Source organism: Stylophora pistillata, chromosome 4 (assembly GCF_964205215.1).
Source record: "Stylophora pistillata chromosome 4, jaStyPist1.2, whole genome shotgun sequence".
Lineage (NCBI taxonomy): Eukaryota > Metazoa > Cnidaria > Anthozoa > Scleractinia > Pocilloporidae > Stylophora > Stylophora pistillata.
This window is the reverse complement of record NC_142522.1, coordinates 4,099,973-4,117,934: the sequence shown is the minus strand read 5'-3', so window position 1 is coordinate 4,117,934 and position 17,962 is coordinate 4,099,973. Positions and strand designations below refer to the sequence as shown.

The following is a 17,962-nucleotide window of genomic DNA, read 5'->3' as shown; positions in this document are numbered from 1 at the left end:
TTTCACTAAGTATGCTGGGACATATGATTTTGTCACGCAGTCACACACCTCATCTCCAGAGGTGCCACCTCCATCGAACCCTCAACAAGGTGTTTTAGAAAACTAAGCCATGGATCGCGTTTTGGGAAGCCCATTGGTAAGTTCAATTTCATATTTCGCCGAAAAAAAAGGAAAAAGTCATTTGACTTTCCATTTCTGAAAGTGTAGTTTACGATCGATTTTCTGAATTGGTAGAGGTGGCCTGTTTAGCCTGATAATTTTTTCGGACGGAGAAAATGATCATGAGCTCGGAAATAAATCGAATATTTTCATCAACAACCAAAGATAGAAGCTTGCGATGCCTACCCTGCGAACCAACCCTTAAAAAGGCGTTTGGAGGCCGCATGGCGTTAGTAATTAGATACAGTAGCCTTAGCTTTTGTTGCAATTTGCAACTTATGATCCACATTTGAATTTCTGTGGCTCAGTGGCGGTGCAGTGGAGAGCAAAATCCGAAGTTATAGAATTAGATGCCTTCTTGGGACCTTCAATTTTCTCTTTGTCCCAAACTTGGGGCAAGACGGGAAGGAACATTCTTCTTCATTCTGATTCAAGCGACTGCGCGAAGTATTTCTTGAATACTGCAACTCGGAACCTCCACTGATGTTCAGAACTCTCGATACAATGAAATCAAACAAGGGATGCAATATTGCAAACTAACCCTTTGACCTCAAGAGTGACTGGCATCTAATTTCTTCTTTCAACATCATCGCCCTCGAATCACACGTAAGGTCAAAATCGTAAAGGAAATGATCACCGGCTAGAGAAGCTCTTGATTATGAAACAAATTCTCCTTGTCAGCACCTTGGGAAATGTATAGAGAGCAGTATGGGGAATATGCACACTGATTTAAGCGTGTAGAAGGATAAATAAAGCCAATCAATTACCGTGTCTGTGATCTGACGTTACACGACCTGAAACCCCTGAGCCGTCTACCTGTGCGTGCAGCCAAAAGCACCAACAAAGGAACTTCCACTGTACTCCTCTTTATCCTTTCTGCTTCATTTGCTTCAGCTTTGTCTTGAAATGTCAATTCAACTTTACCCGGACTCAAGAAATTTTCATTAATTCCAGTTGGAAGTCAGTCATCAGTTTCACATAGGTATCAAAGTAGTTTACCATTGGAATCCATCAGTGTCTAATCATTAGATAACAAGATGCGTTCATACAGGCCCCTTAAGGGTCATATTGGAATGAGATTTCAAAGAAGTCAGGTCACGGTTTGTGAAACAAACCACTGTGACAAACTTCTGTCTAATTTCCCATAACTTCTGTGCCTCAGAAGTTATGGGAAATTAATTCTGCTCTTGTGGGGTCAAGTGGGCCACTCCCTCCCCTGGAGCTAGTCCCAGATTCCTTGGGGTGAAGCTATTCAGAAGTAATGTTACCTTTGCATTTGGTGCTAATCATAAAGGGGGTAATTCTCTAAAGAAACTGTGATATTGCGTTGGTGGTGGTAGTGGTGGTGGTGAGGGGGGGGGGGTTTGCGGGTATAACAAGATAACCTGGTTTTGTCAACTGAGTTGACAAAGTTGACGTTTCGAGCGTTAGCTCTTAGTCAGAGCGAAAAGAGGAATTGGTTGCGATGGCAAATTTACATTATTAACTTAATCGATAAAACCAAATATGAAATTATGTAGTTCTTGGTAAATTACTCTTCAGCTTTCGTAAGTTTGACTTGAAGTTGGCTAGTGCCCACTGGCCTGATAGAGAGAGGCGCTGTAGGAGTAGAGTGCCTTGGCCAAGAGCAAAACATGATGACCTGGTCAAGTCTCAAACCAAAATCCCTTGACTCGCAGTCCAGCGCGCTAACAAACACACCCCCGCGTCTCCCAGCTGCTGAAGTTGACACAAAAGAAATCCCCGGATTGAATTGCAAACTCATATTGAAAACAAAACCTCATTAAAATTAACTTTCAACGCACTTTAAAACACGCCTACTACAAAACTAGTTTCGTACACAGACCTCTTCAGTTGTATGCGATGTTGCAAACTGAAGCGCATTTTTTGATTGCCAATATCGTCTTTCTTCGAGTGAGCGCCTCGGTGCTTTTTAAAATTTTGACTAAGAAGAGCGACTTTTATTTGACAGAGGGTGCTTAATCGAGGGGGGTGGGGTGAGGACGTCTATTAAATTAGCGTAGCAATCGGAAAAATATCAAAAGAACAAGAAAGAACAGATAACTCACATAAACGAACTCTGCAAGCACGTGGAAGGTAAGGAATGGGAATTGGGAGGAAGGGGAAGGAGGGAGGGGGAAAGGGGAGATTGGGATGGGGGGGGATTTTAACTTAAATACAGCACACACTTCAGCTCCCTTGCTGTACCCTAGCCGTTTATCGGCTGTGCGCTAATCACTATTGAATGTTCCTCCGATATGGGCCGCTAAGCTCGATCGTTTGCGATGGTCTTCTTGCCTTTATATCTAAATTTTTTTACAAACTCTTTTGTATATATTTTAGCTGTCATTGAAGAGTCTTGCCTTGCGTGCGTTGGCCACACCACTCAAAGAAAGCGGCCTGAGCTCTCTACACGCAGCTTGTATTGAGGGGGACATCGAGACTGTCCAGACCATTTTGGATTGCAGTCCAGACAAACTTTACAGTGCCATAGCTCTAAGCATCAAGGTTGCTCCAAATGCATCAAATTTCGGTGGCAAATCTATTTTGACAGCCTTGAGGCAGCTAGACTCTTCACAGCATAAACAGATAAGCGAACTTGTAGAAAATGTCACAAGGAGAGTCCAAGTTCAGTCTCTCCTCTCCTTAGCCGCTATGGAGGGACATTCTGGACATCTTCGATGGTTGCTAGATTTAGGTGAATATGTCAATTCTAGGTTGCCTGAGAGCAGCTGGATTGGAGACAATCCAAGTCCTCTAATGCTTGCAACCAGGTTCAACAAAGGAGAAGTTATAGCTTTTCTCATCAAGAATGGTGCCTTTCTTGAATTTCGAGATGGTGACGGTTTTACTCCTGTTCTTTATGCTGTAATGGGTGGTAATGTAAGAAATGTACAGCACTTAATAGAGTTTGGAGCTGATGTTTTCAAGACAGGCTTTGAGGATGAAACGGCGATGCATCTGGCGGCAACGAATGGTCACATAGAGGTAATAAAACTTCTGCTTGAGTATAATATTGACGTAAACGTCTGTGATCGGGAACTTAGAACTCCATTAATGTTGGCAGCAGGAGGGGGCCATTTAGAAGCCACTCGTTTACTGATTGACAATGGAGCAGATGTATATAGTTGGGACGAGCACAGTGGTAGCGCTCTAGATTATGCCGCTATAGGAGGCCACACGAATGTAGTGCAGTTTCTTCTCTCAAAAGGTGGCCCAAGGATGGCTGAAATGAGAAACAATGCTCTGACTCTGGCGTCTAGTCTCGAGTTAATTAGATTTCTTGTTGAAGACGGGGCCGACGTAAACGCAAGGCACCGTAGCGGTGATACACTTTTACATGATTCTGCCGCAAATGGTCATTGTGAGACAATCAATTACCTTTTAGATCACGGTGCAAACGTTAACGCAGAAATTGGGATGACTAAAGGTGATGCACCAATTTGGTCTGCTTTGACTTGCGGTCAAGCTGAGGCTGCAAGGATTTTAATCCAAAGAGGGTCCAATCCAGATTTTCTTGACCACTCCTACCTTTTTATAGCTGCTCGACAAGGCTTTGTAGATGTTTTGACCCTCCTTCTTGACCAGGGTTTGCCTGTGGATGCCCCCGACGTACACTGCAAAGAAACAGCTTTGTTTGCAGCTGCTAGGGAAGGTAACTTTGAAGCAGTCAAAGTTCTTTTGGACCGAGGTGCTGACGTAAATGGTCGTGTTTGTACCATGCACGATGATGATGGCACTCGCGACCACGAGGAAGAAGAAAACAAATATGATGACTATGGCAGCAACAGTGATTATGATTCTGACTCGTATTGCACGCCTGGTCATGCCATAACTCCCTTGTACTGCGCCTTAAAGACAGGAAATGGAGAAATTGCTAAGCTTCTGATAGACAGAGGAGCAGACACTTCCACTCCGGAGAGTGCGTCAAGCTCACTTGTATCATACGCTGCCAAGTACAATTTTAAAAACATTGTTGACATACTTGGCGGAATCAATCTCTCTGATGATAGTAATGTTTTTCGCGAGATCGAAGAAGACGAGACCTCACTGAAATCAAAAGCTCTTATTGGAGAAGTTGACTCGGTGCGTTCTATTCTAAAAGCGGGTATGGATGTTAATGTAAAGGACATCAATGGGGACACCGTCCTCGCTTGTGTTCTTGATAGTACAAACAATTCATCCCGCACCATGGAAATCATGAAAGTCCTTCTCGAGTTTGGAGCTGATGTTAATACCAAGAATGACAGATGGGAGACACCTCTTCTCTTAGCTGTTAGAACGAATTTAGAAAGCGTTGCTGAACTTCTTCTTGAACTAGGATGCGACGCGAAGGCTAGAGACTTGGACTCGTGTTCTCCTCTTCACCACGCTGCCCAAAATGACAACGGTAAACTGACAGAGATGTTACTTCAGTACGGTTCAGATGCTAGTTTGAAGACTGATCGAGACGAAATGACGCCTTTGCACATGGCCGTGAGGTCAAACAGCTACCACGCTGCATGCATCTTGTTAAAGCACGGTTCTGACTTGGAAGTCGCAAATTCATCAGGTCGAACGGTCCTAGCTGTAGCAGTAGAGAATGGTTGTTGTGCCCTAGCTCACGAATTACTCAGAAGAGGATGTAATGTCCACGCAAAGGACAATGAGGGCAAGACTCCTCTAATAATAGCTGTTGAGAATCTACACAGAATTTTCGATGAAGAAATAAGCGTGGTTAAAATTCTGCTGGAGCATGGTTGCTCTGTAAATGCCGCCGACAGATATGGGAGATCCGCCTTTCACTATGTTTTCGCAAAGATAGACATCGTGATCGATGGGCAAGGTCCGCTAGCATTGTTTCCCGACAGGACAGAGCTTGGTAATCTACTTTTACACAATGGTGGATGCCTTAATCTCCGGGACAGAAATGGTGAGACGCCGTTGCATTTTGCAGCAACAGTGGGCAACACAGCCAATGTAGAGTGGCTAATCCAGCAAGGGGCAGACGTGGGAGCATTAGATATGGAGAATCGCACCCCGCTTTTTGCAGCTGCATATGGCGGTTGCAAGGACAACATTGAGATGCTGATTCGACATGGTGCTGACGTTACGTTAGCGGACAACATGGGCTGGATACCTTTGCACTTATATGCGTCAAAAGGTAACCAGCGACCATTCGATGATCTTGCTGTAGAGGCTCTGCTGCATGGAAGTGACATAAACACCGTTGACAAAAAAGGAAGAAGTGCTCTTCACCTTGCAGCCAAATACGGAAACGTGCCTATGATTGATCATCTAATGCGTCATGGATGCAACGTAAATGTGAAAGACTTTCGAGGAGAGACAGTTCTAGGAACATTTGACAGAGGCCCTCGAAATCATTCAGATGAGGTCATTTTGCAAACTTATCTGAGTAACGGAGGTGATGTACATGCTGTTGATTCGTACGGCCGCACAATCCTTCACATTGCCTCAGCTCATGATTGTGGATTGGAGCTCTTGGACAATCTCTTGAAACAAGGACTAGATATCGAGGCAAGGGACAAAACTGGACAAACCCCCCTGCACCGAGCAGCATCGTCGTCAGATCCAAGAAACGTTCAGCGACTTGTTGAAAGAGGAGCAGATCTGCATGTTGTTGATAACAGAGGTCAGACACCCCTTTTAGCCAACATAACTAGTTCTGAATCCTGGGAAGTCTGTCATGAGATTGATTGTTCTGTTACCAGGGCATTATTACAACTTGGAAGCGACGTGAACAAAACGGACATTAATGGCAACACGGTTCTTCATTTTCCTCTCGCTTATAGAAACTCCGAGGAGGTTCTCGAGCTAATGGTTGAAAATTTTGTAAACCTTAATGCAATCAACGTTCATGGCCGAACGCCTCTTCATCAGGCAATTCACGAAAGATGCCCCACACCCCATGTAGTGGTTCTTTTAAAATCTGGGGCGAGTGTGCATTGTCGTGACAAGGAAGGAAACACGCCGCTTCACACAGCACTTGCTCGTGGACCAGGCATGGAGGGCGTTGCGAAGGTGTTACTTAAGGAACGAAGTGATGTGAACGCTGTTAACTTGCAAGGAGAAACATGTCTGCACACAGCAGCCTACTTTTCATCCCAAGTACTCTTGGAAAAAATCATTCGGCGAGGAGGGCAAGTAAATGCTGCGGACAACCGGGGCCTTACTCCCCTTCATCTTGCAAGTTTGCAGTCGCACCCTTGGAGGAAGGTAGCCCATGTGTTTTTAGTCCATGGAAGTGACCCCGAAGCTGTAGATCACGAAGGCCGCACCCCTTTGCATTTAGCTTGCTTTTCGGGGAACAAAGCAGCCGCCTCAGTTTTGATAAAGCATAAGTGGTAAGAGTTGCATTCGCCTTTGGTTAGTTGTAGGATTTATTTGGTTCAGTTCCTCTAACGTAAACGTTTCAGCCACTGAGGTAATCCGAGTCTGGAGGTTACCTTAATACCAAACAAGTATTTCTTTGAATTCCTGGAATATAACATTCAAATTATTCTTGCTATTTTAAATTACTATCAAGCTAACTGGTAATGACAATTTAGGTAATTCATGAACTGACTAGGGGGGTAATACTGGTTTTAAACCAAAAGGGTTTGTCTCAGAAATATATTTTACTCAAAATGTTACGATGAGCAAAACTTACTGGATCGAGTTAAGCATTTAGAAAGGCTTAGAAACGACAGATCTGATCTTACAATGAGCTTACATGCAAGTGGATCAATTAACTTTTAGTTCTTTCGCTTTATTTTTTACAGCAACCTTAAGGCTCGAGACAAAAGAGGCTGCACACCACTTCACATTTGCTCGGTATTTGACCAGAAACCTATCGCACGGCTACTTCTTGAACATGGTGCAGATGTCGAGGCTCTAGACAATGAAGGAAGTACTACACTTCATCTTGGTGCAGCTTTCAGTGATGTTCACATGGTTTGTCTGCTTTTGGAAAACGGAGCAAATATCAACACGTGTGACTCAGAAGGAGGAACCGCACTTCACACAGCTGCTGCTCTTGGTAAGATGAAAATCGCGCGAGCCCTGATTGATGCAGGAAGTGATGTCAATGCGCTTGATAATTATAGTCACTCACCATTGCATGTGTCTGCGGGCTCTGGCCACGTGGATATAGTACGTCTGTTAGTAGTTAGCGGAGCGGAAGTGAACATTTTGGACAAAGATGGGCTTACACCAGCTGGATGTGCCAGCCTGTTTGCTCATGAGAACGTGACTGAGTATCTTAAAGAAAGAGTAGAAGAACACAGCTGCCCGTGAACAAAACTATTGGTTAATTCCTTGACTTTTAATTAGACTTGTAAAGTTCTAAGACCAAGTCACACTTACAAATGTACGTTATCGACTGAGACAAGGTCTATTTCTGGCGTTTTTATGGACTGGACTGAATTTGGAGACATGATTTATGACTGAGCCCAGAAAAAAAAATTTGCGTTTGTACTGCTATTATATTGCTATGCTTCATATTGCGATAATAGTTGGCTGTGATCGTTGTGGTTGAAGTGATTTAAATTCTCATTTTCCTCTTATTTTATTTAAATTTTTGTTAGTGCAGTAACCAATAGCTCACATCCGAATTACCTTTGGGCCTCTTTTTCAAAGCGAGTCCTACTGCTCATCCTTTTATATGATTATAAGTTCTCGTTCACATGCAAATTAAACTCACTTTCATACGAATGGTTGAGCACTAGGCCTCGTTTTGAAAAAGAGGCCAAAGGTAATTGGAAATGGCCGATAAATTATCTTCCTTAGTACGCTGACCCTTTGTCTCTTCATTTAAATGAGTATAGCTAGCTAGTCACGTAACACGTATTTTTTCGCAGAATTTCTCACTTGCGTTAGAAGGAACTCTGCACACGCTGGTTCTACAGACTTGGACTGTATACTTTCGGTTAACTTGACTTTACTCTTCGCAATCCAACGTTCCGTTCTACGACCTATCTCAATCCCATCTTTTTTTTAAAGTTACAAAAATGCTGTGTTTTATAAGCTACGGATATCCACACCCAGATACGTAAGTCTGGAGTGGTGAGATAATTTAAGCTAACTTGACAAAGTTCCAGCTTTGTTTTACACATTCTTCAATGATTCGTGGCCACCAATTTCCTGTTACATCGGCTTGCTCGACAATCAGTGTTAATCTATGCATGCGGTTTTACTGGCGACTATTTTATTGAATACATCATTGTTTGTGAAGGCTCGATCATACTACGCCGGTTAATACTTCCTTTGACATTCCATAAATCAATGTTAGCGACAAGAAATAATAGCTTACTTAATCAACTTCTAAACATACCGAAACAGGGAAACTTTATTATGAGCACGTGCAAACTTTACGCGATATATTTTTCACGCTTATTTGTTGTAATCGAAGATAATTACTATTCTTTGATTGGAAACCTTTTTGCATTTAAGATACTTGTCAGTTATTGTAACGTACTTTTTTTGTATTTTTTATCAATGTATTCTTGCTAGATTGGGTTATTCAGTTGTACGTTAAACCCCTGCTCGCCTCGAATAGCTTGGCTAACTGCAAGCAGTGTTCATCTCAATTTGCTTTTCAAAGTAGATTTAAACTTTAAATGAATTTGCAATAGTAGACTTGCTACAAACTTGCAGTGAAATTGCAAACTACTACTAGAAGTTTCTTGGAAGTGACGAGGAACATAAACCAATAATTAGTCGCGGTGTTTTGAAGGAGCACGACTTTTTTTGATAGCTCTAAAAACAAATTGGTAAACCAAAAGAATACCACTGAAAGATTCCTTGAACAAATGAAGCTATTTTCGCGAATGATCATGAAAAAAAACTGAAGCGATCTGTCAGCCTTTTCTCTAGCGGTAACTTGTTTTATCAATCCCTCAGTTAGCGAAAAAACAAAATAACAATTATAATAATTCGGGAAATTAGGATTTTAATTGTTAAAATCAACATTTTTAATTACAAGGGTGTACTCTCTTAAAGCACAAAAGTGAATTTTATCGAATAAAGCTAACGATTACAGCCTTACGTACAGCATTACAAATCATTTTATCTTGACAAGATTGAAAAAAAAACTTGCATCAAAACAAAGTACCAAAAGGACCATGTCGCAACCTGAAAGAAATATAAAATCCAAACAACATTAGTGAAGGGGGGAAACGCAATTGCTTATGGACTCTTTCCTGTCTCAAACTGGTTTCATAATTTTTTTTATTTCAAAGCACTGATATCTTTGATAATTGAGGCACGTCGTGGAACGCAGTACTCAGTGAACGAAATCACATGAGCAGATAAGATTCGGTGTTTCAAAAGCGTATAACTTTTTTTGGTAAAGCTCAGAAAAAGCGGTAAATCAACAGGAAACCCGTACTAGAACATTCCTTTTCCTTTTATATGTTTTTTTTTTTCGTTTCACAGCTTTAATGAACGTATCAATTTATTGGCGTGACAGCGGTTGTTTCTTATGCCTTTCTTTGACAATTTACGGGGAAATTGGAGCTGCTGACCAAAACTGATCCACTTGCGAGTGCCTTTCGTTTGACCACTGTGTTGTTTCATTGCGCCGGCGATCCTATTTCGCGGGCGCACCGAAACACTCACGCCAGGGGACTGATCCTAATCACATCACAGGTTATTTAGGTTTGTGTCCTATAAAATAAGGTATCCAATGAATACTCAATGATAACCCAAATAGGTTTGAGTACGCAGTATCAATGATAACCCAAATAGTTTTGAGTACGTCCATAGTTATTATGCAGCATTATAGTCTATGGTTTATTATCATTATTATTATTATTACTATTACTATTATTATTACTATTATTATTATTATCATTATTTTATCACCATTGATTGTATGTCGTCGCAATCTGATTGACCAAATTGCGGTTTTCGATAAGAATACAGAGAATGCTGCTTGCGTCAACGTGTCACGCAACCTGTCACGCACTGAAAGAACCATTTCATTTCACGTCGATGTTGCGGTAAAAAACAAATCGACAGTGGTTTAGCGTGGTCTGCACTCTTACCGACAACTATATTCGTTATCACATCGTTAAAACTTTATTGCAGACTCACGAGACGCAGTCGAGTTAGCACAACATTTTGAGCACTATGATGACAAGAATCTTCCCTTTAGGACACATATTGGACCAAAGTATGTTTCAAAAGATGTGGAGAACTTCTACCTGATGAGTTTGAGTTTTCTCATCATCTATCTGCTGGAAAATGTATGGATATTTTAGAGATAAGCTACATGTCAATCACTTTCCGGAGTTTAAGGGTTAACAAAGACCAAGCGATATTTGCTATCTTAAATCTGCCATGGAAACGTAATAAATGATGCTCTACCAGTCCTATTACTCAAGAGCAACAAGCTGTCTAATAGGTCAAACTAGGGGAAAAAGGGCCTGGGGACAAGGTTGGGGCTGCCTGTGGTGTAAGTGACAAGAAAGCGACGAAGAGGATGTTACCTCGTTTTCATGGTGAGGCGAACGAATTCTTTCACTGGTGTATCAATATTTAGAGGGTGAAAGGTAATATTCTCTCTTCACTAGAGTTAATCCATACCTAACTGCATCGTTCAGGATGACAAGTCGCCGAGCATAGCGTGTCTGTAAAAAATTCATAGTTGCCTCTGTCAACATAATGCACGATCTTATCAGAAGCACACATCCGTATCCATTTTCGACAGTAGCCCCCGGCCCCTGCCATGTCTTCACAGAGTCCCTTACGGTATAAGAGGGCTGAAAAATATAAAAATTAGAGATATAGGTGTATAAAAAAAAAGATGTTGATTTGTAGACTGCTTAAAAAAATATCAGTAAATTTACTATGACAATGCAAAGGAGAAATTAAAGCGGAAAGATACCCGCATTTAAATCTAACTGCACTTCTTTATTATTTTTTAAGTAATTGTTTTAGACAAAATTTCATACGACAATAGCATGAAACTGTAGGATACTGTCTTGGCTGGAAGAAAAGAAGTACACAGTCAAAGACTGCATGTAGCTACTTTTTAGCACAACTTTAGCAGCATTGAAAAGAACTAGAGGTCGTGCAATGACGCAACAAGGTGGTTACAGAATATTTGTCTCACATGCAAAAGAGAAAACCTGCTGCATCCCACGTATTTATAAGTACCCTGTTCCAAAAGTGAAAGACGATTCAAGAATATATTGTCGAATTGACATTCGACCAATAATTAAATGGTAAAAGATAATAATATTTAAATGAAAATAATGATAACAGCAGTAAAATTATAATAATTCAAACTGCCCCTGAGACGAAAATTGATCATTTTATTTTGAGCTAATTTGTTTACAGAATGTTGAATTAAATCAAATTAAAACTCCTTTTCGCCATTAAAAACTCAAAACAAACCTCCAACGACCAATTTTTACCGCTTCAAAGTCGTCCAAAGATCGTTCGCCATTCCTGAAAACATGTTCCAGCCGAGTCCTCAATCGTACAGCAGAAAACGTAATCCTGACGTCAAAGGTTCAACAAACTTATGCTTCGCTTTCTTACAACTCACTTAGTTCGCTACACAGAGAATCACATATATTACTTTTTTGAGATCTCTTTCGCTGTCGGTTGTGAAATGTCGACTTTCTCTGACGACGAATTGTCCCAGAAATCATCTGAAGTATCATAGTAAATACGTCGGCAAACAATGAATTTTCGTAGAAAAAAAAAAAGACGAAGTCGACATCGTCTGATAACAGGAAAAACAGTGAGGGCAGAGCAAGCCTAAAACGGCAGAAATCGCCAAAAAAACACAACGGACACACAAGAGTTGAGTCAGTTTTATCAATTTTAAGTTTAAAATGTTCATAACTCGGAATACTTAGTGTTGTAAATGAACCATATTTCGTTACCCATACCATTCCTTATAACGCACTCAAATTCTCAACGGTTTCTCGCGTTACTTAATACAGCGTCACACAACGCGTGATCCTTTCAAGAAATAATCTTTCGTTTTTCCTCGAGACTTGAGCTTGGGATGCCTGTGGCTCGCCTCGCAAATTTAGCGGCCCTTTTCGGCGAAAGTCGCTGATTCAAAAAGGAATATTCTCTCTTTTCAACGAAAAATAACTTTTCTCAAAACTCATATAATGTGCAGATCACGTCTATTGAGATATTACCTCAGGGAAAAGGGTCGGGTCGCACTGGAGCGAATTCTTTGCACTTTCTAAATTTTTGCGGTGGTCGCATCAAACTTAAATCCTATGACCCAAAATTCACTGATTGATTCATATGTCATATGTCATATGTCATATGTCAAAAATCCATCTCATTGTAAAAAGAAACAGAAAAATATCTCGCGAAATGCCAGGGTGGAACGGATCCTTTTTTTTTTTTTTTCAGCTGATCTTTTGCGTTTTGCTCGACGCTGGCGCTACTTGTGCTGGCTTCAATACTTGCAACGGAAGGAGGATTTCTCCTTCGAGTCACGTGTTTTCTACTTTACTACCAGTTTTACCGAACCCGGGCACGATTCATAGACATTTGAATAAAAGCGACGCCCAAATTCGTGGACCAGGAAAATCCTGCTATCGCACGCCAAACTAGACGAGTGGACTAAAATCTTTTCTCTCCCGATGAAATTTTATTCGGACATATTTTGCATATCGTGAGAGCTGAGTGGTTAAAAAGAAACATGACTGGTTTTTGTTTTGGCTAAAATTTGGAGGCCTCAGAGCCAGGACATCGCGGTCTTTGAAGATTAGCGAACATTTGGCGATTTGCAAAAATTTTCAAACTGGGGGTCGCGCTTATTTTACCTTAGTTGTTGACAGATTTTTCACATAGAAAAACAAAAAAGGTTCTAGTGCGACAATTATGCCTCGGTGGATGCCACTGTGTTTGAGATGTTTATCGTCTTTGGTAGTGTCACGTACGGCAAGAATTGAAAATATTATATCGTCGGTTCTGCATAAATATGTTGATTTAAACGGTAAAATGCTCTCTCCTCAAAAAACAAAAAAAAAATTCCTTTACCTTTTATGATGCACCGATCACACCTATTAAGATATTTCTGCAAGGAAAACTTCTCTTTTAATCGTGCACAATTCTGAACTGATTGTGAGATGTTAATCACTTTCTGCTGTCTTTCATAGTTTCACGGCAAGTTCTTGTAGTGTCACGACCTGTCACGGCAAGCACTGAAAAGATTATACCTTCGAATCTATATAATTTGCCGAATTAAACGGTAAATAGTTCTTTAAAAGAAAAAAAATATTCCTTGAATTCCACGATGCACCAATCTAACATACTAAGATATTGGCAAGAAAAAACTTTTGTTTTTAAATCGCCCGCAATCCTAAAATGATTGTGAGATGCTTATCGTCTAATGCTACCTTCCCAAAGTTTCATGAGGAGAACTGAAAATATAATGTGCTAGTGGCTATAAGCCAGACATCACAAAAAGTAAGAACTCAAGTGTGTATCGAGTGGAAACGTTGCACTTCTAAGATACTCCGAAAAAACTAATAAGTTATAACTGTCGGGTCAAAATATTGGGTCAAGATCCGAATTCTATTGTTACACTCACTCACTCACTCATTCATCGCGACAGCATAGGTGGCTTCGCCTCCTGTAGGAGGCAGTAGCCACAAAAAAAAAAAATTCTAGAATACCTATGGCCAACTTGTAGATTACAATGATCTGAAAATGAAACTTATTTGTGAATTTTGAAGCAAACCTCGCCTTGTAAAGACTTAAGTGATTGAAAGAACTTCAAAAAAGTCTTGAGTTTTTTTTTGGCCTCACCTCGTGACTTTGCTCGGAAGCTTCCAGGCAGTCACAAAGAAAGGTAGAATGATGGTAACTATCTATCTCCGCAGAATGTGAAATGCATACCTCAGGCGGTCTACAAAAATAGTACCAAATATTTTCCAGCGTTTATCGAATGTCCGTTTGCAAAATTTATAAAATTTGGAGGCTGCGATCTAAATCTTATTTCGCCTGCACAAGCCAAATGATATTATTTTCCATCCCTATGTCAAATTCTGCCTCACAGTCTCTCAATAAATATTTGCAATATCTTTTCCCGCTTGCATCTGTTTTGAATTTTGATCATTGATGGTGGCCTGTAACTCATGCTAACCAGGTCACTTTTGTTTCCGTCTTTCTTTTTAATTTTCTTGGTCAACGTCGACTAAATCGCGTGATCTGATGTTTTCCCTACTCAATGTTCCTCTTGGCAATTTGTGCCTCGCTTTGAAAGACTTTCCCTTCCAGAAAAGGCCAGGTTACGCTACCCAATAACGCTTTTACATGCGAATGCATAAGAAAAGGAATAGCGCCTTCCTTACCATCACGTCGAGCAATGTACTCATCAGGGGTCTCGTCCATCATTGGCTTTAGATCTGTTTCTAGGGAAAGGAGAACTTTTAAGTTTCAAAACCTAAACAAACAAACAAACAGACAAAAAACCAACAACAAGAGCCTCGCATATCTGCACAATGGCAAGTAATACGCGCGTGTGAGAGGAGGCACGAAAAAGTTATAAATTTTCTTCCTTTTCCGCCCTCCTCTGATTATTATTATATATAACCCACTCCATCCTTTTTTCGTTGTACTTTACCTAGACGTCGACGTATGTATGCTTCCGGATGCTCGTCCATCCTCGGCCCTGTGCATGAAAATGAATTAGAAATATTAGACTAGTAATGATAATAATGAGGATAACAATGTTAATAATGATAATTATTAAAAACTGGATCATTGGATAACGCAATTCAAGACTTTTCATTGGCTTAGCCATTATGGTATATGAGCCAATATACCATAAACTACGATATGGTAAGCGTATCCATAAGCTTAAAATTGAAAGGGAGCTAAAAATTTAATAAAATTTAATAATTTAATGTAGCGTTTTTAATAAAACATTTATTCCACTCGCGTTTGTTGGATATGAGATGATTATAGCCAACTCGGCGCTACCGCCTCGTTGGCTATCTACCATCTCATATCCAACGCGCGCTCGTGGAATAATTGTTAATTATTAAAAACTAGATAATTGGATAATGCAATTCAAGACTTTTATTGGCTTAGCCATTATGGTATATCAGCCAATATACCATAATCTACAAATATGGCAAGCGTACGTGTCAGCTTAAAATTAAAAGGGAGCTAAAAATTTGATAAAATTTAATAATTTAATTTAACGTTTTTAATAAAACAATTATTCCACTTGCGCTTGTTGGATATGAGATGATTATTATAGCCAACTCGGCGCTACGCGCCTCGTTGCCTATCTATTATCTCATATCCAACGCGCGCTCGTGGAATAATTGTTAATTATACGTGTCACGGCAAAAGGAAAGTTTTTGATTTGAAAAAAAAATACATTTCTCTGCAAATAATTCATCGACAAAGTTATACAGATGTCGACCAAGAGAATATGAACTGATGTCGATGCTCTGCAAGAGGTATGGTTGCTAGCGGAGCAGACCACCCTCTGAGCGAACGAAAGTAAAAAACGCGCGCGAGAAAGCAGATACACTTAAACGCGCGTGGCGTCTGCCTCGCACTTGCCGGTTATTGTCTTTCGCGTCTGACGATTGATCAAGCGCGCGGTAAAAACAAAACTAATTAAAAAAAAACCTTTAAACTATCGTTACCACTGGGTCACGACTTAACATCTGCGTTTGAATGCTATTATGTTTCAGAACATAGTATTTGAAGAACACCGATATACACAACGTAAAGCGGGGGATAAGGGATCGGGAGAATAAGAGGGTGGAATTGTGCCATGGAGACCTCCTTCTGTTGGATTTTGGAGTACGCTTTCCAGGTCCTCAAACCCCGAAAAAATCCCGACATTTCGTCTCGTTTAGTTTGCTACCTTTCGAGACAATGTGTGATAGACTATGACATCTAATGAAGCTACATCTAGTATATTCAGAAATAATGTAAAGCATGTAATTTCTACTTGTTGCTAGTGCTGCACACTCCACGCACGCCCTGACAATATTCACGTCCTGTTCAAAACGTCGGTCCTGTTAAAAGACAGCCTTTTCAAGATTACTGAAAACATAGCCTGTTTGTTTACGCAAAGGGGAGAAATGCTCTTGTCATCGCAAGATACTACATTTGATGTACTTACGCATGTCCAGTCTCCGAAAAAGATCTCGCCCGTACAGCGGATTAGCCTCAATTTGCATCACAAACAGAAGAGCACTGATGAAGAAGAAAACTTTCGCACTCATCTTCGTCTCTGTATGTTAGACTTTTCAAGGATCCTTCAGTTTGCAAAGATGTACTCTCGGCGACGCTGCGAGGTAAATGACGCATCAAACCTGCAGATGATACTTTATAAGTAATTAAGGTAATCAGTATTGTAAACAATGAACCTTTAAAATTCTTCACTCTTCCCACGCGATGGCTTTAATCTAAATGTTACTTCCTTTCAGGGTGTGGCCTGATATCAGGTATGCACAAACATTTTGTTTCCCTTTATAGCTCGATCATTTCATGTGAAACTATAGAAATAAAAATCTCCAGCCAAGGCTCGTAGAAAGAAAATGTCTCAAGCCATCTTCATAAAAATGTCGCGCAGTTTGAGCTGTTGCACTTCCAAAGAGGTTTTTCGAGAAACAACAACAGTGATAACCGAACAAACAGAATGTTGAATTCCGATGGTATATCTATCCTCAAGGGTTTCTTATCTGGAGCTTTAATCCTCTTGCTTTGGTTTTACTATGTTTTGAGCACTTTATATGTGGAAGCACTGAAATGCCAGCTGTTGTTTTATTAGCATATGTTTTCTCCCTGCCGGCCCTCGTTTGCAATAGTCAATATGGTAAAAGTTTTTGTTATTTATCAGGATGATATTAATTTAGGTACTCGGGTTTGCATATTTCTTACAACCCTTACCTCATGTTATGTTTTCATAAGACAAAACAATCGGATGAAACTATTGACTTCAAACCGCACTAAACCCGACGTAAAATATCCCTCTTGGGAGATAACCTGACAATGATATTCTGGAAATCTCTGATACCGGCGCCAAATTCTGTTCATGGATTATCTGCTTCCAGTTAAAGAGCCTTTGATATCCCATCGTCCTCTTGAATATCGCCATAACTGACTGCAAAATCACTAGAGGTTCTTCTGTTTAAGATATATCCTTTTTGGGCGCCTATTGTTAGGAACTTTATAAACAGACGCTCCGCTGTGTTTGTTTGCGGAGGCTTTTGAAATGGGAGACAAACCTTTGACAAAGACTCATTAACTACTTAGGAGGCTATATGTTGTATCTTTATCGTGTTTCGGCCCATAACTGTCAAAATAAAATACTCTCCTTTGTTTCTCGATTGTCTTGGCTGTAGCCAGACCTTTCTTTTTTTTGTTTGTTTTTTTTTCGAGTCTATCTTTTCGTCGAGGGTAAAGGGTCGAGGGTTTCATGTCCAGGCCAAGGGTACAAATGTCGAGGATCGAGGGTACCTTTCTTTAATTAATAAAGAAAAATTAAACCGAATTTTACTAAAATAATTAAAGAAAAAAAAATTTTTTAAGATACGGATTGCCCCGAAAATATAGCGAGTGGGGGAGGGGTGAGATAGTGAATAGCACGTGGACATCCCAGTTCGTTTTTAAAAACCTGATCAGTTTTCAAAGAGTCAAATTAAGAACCCACAGGAAGCCCATATTCGATCATAAATCTGGTTAGATTTCCCGTGTTACTGTAACATCACGAAGCGAAAAACTGTGACCAACTGAAAAAGCGAAGAAAAAGCTAGCGCGATGTCTTCACAACATGGGGTGTAATCCAGCTGTCAAGGAAACTCTCCTGATC

General features: G+C 40.4%; 2 protein-coding genes across 5 annotated transcripts; one reads left to right on the top strand and one right to left on the bottom strand.

Moving 5' to 3' along the window:
* Positions 1-109: 109 nt before the first annotated feature.
* On the top strand, positions 110-9,180 carry LOC111327041 (uncharacterized). Its single transcript, XM_088756564.1, has 3 exons — positions 110-136; positions 2,503-6,503; positions 6,921-9,180. Exons 1-3 carry the CDS (start codon positions 110-112, stop codon positions 7,432-7,434), a joined length of 4,542 nt encoding a protein of 1,513 aa, XP_088612690.1. The 3' UTR covers positions 7,435-9,180.
* LOC111327059 (uncharacterized) lies at positions 9,072-16,536 on the bottom strand. 4 transcript variants are annotated; one of them, XM_088756399.1, is made up of 6 exons: positions 16,271-16,531; positions 14,747-14,794; positions 14,475-14,534; positions 10,726-10,901; positions 10,344-10,376; positions 9,072-9,270 (listed from the first exon to the last, which is right to left on the bottom strand). In XM_088756399.1, the coding sequence occupies exons 1-4, from the start codon at positions 16,371-16,373 to the stop codon at positions 10,726-10,728; spliced, it is 387 nt and encodes a 128-aa protein (XP_088612525.1). In that variant the 5' UTR covers positions 16,374-16,531; the 3' UTR covers positions 9,072-9,270; positions 10,344-10,376. The 4 variants fall into 4 exon arrangements, with proteins under 4 accessions (XP_088612525.1, XP_088612526.1, XP_022786886.2 ...); XM_088756400.1 differs by having other exon boundaries at positions 10,344-10,373; XM_022931151.2 differs by lacking the exon at positions 10,344-10,376 and having other exon boundaries at positions 14,475-14,528; positions 16,271-16,536.
* Between the last annotated feature and the right edge of the window lie 1,426 nt (positions 16,537-17,962).

What these genes read in the sequence shown, in the direction of transcription:
- LOC111327041 (XM_088756564.1), top strand. Translation starts at nt 110, where the DNA reads ATGGATCGCGTTTTGGGAAGCCCATTG. An exon ending in GCGTTTTGGGAAGCCCATTG is followed by an intron (nt 137 to 2,502) that starts GTAAGTTCAATT and finishes TATATATTTTAG; the next exon opens with CTGTCATTGAAGAGTCTTGC. An exon ending in GTTTTGATAAAGCATAAGTG is followed by an intron (nt 6,504 to 6,920) that starts GTAAGAGTTGCA and finishes TATTTTTTACAG; the next exon opens with CAACCTTAAGGCTCGAGACA.
- LOC111327059 (XM_088756399.1), bottom strand. Translation starts at nt 16,373, where the DNA reads ATGAGTGCGAAAGTTTTCTTCTTCATCAGTGCTCTTCTGTTTGTGATG. An exon ending in TTTTCGGAGACTGGACATGC is followed by an intron (nt 14,795 to 16,270) that starts GTAAGTACATCA and finishes TTTCATGCACAG; the next exon opens with GGCCGAGGATGGACGAGCAT. An exon ending in GTACATTGCTCGACGTGATG is followed by an intron (nt 10,902 to 14,474) that starts GTAAGGAAGGCG and finishes TATATTTTTCAG; the next exon opens with CCCTCTTATACCGTAAGGGA.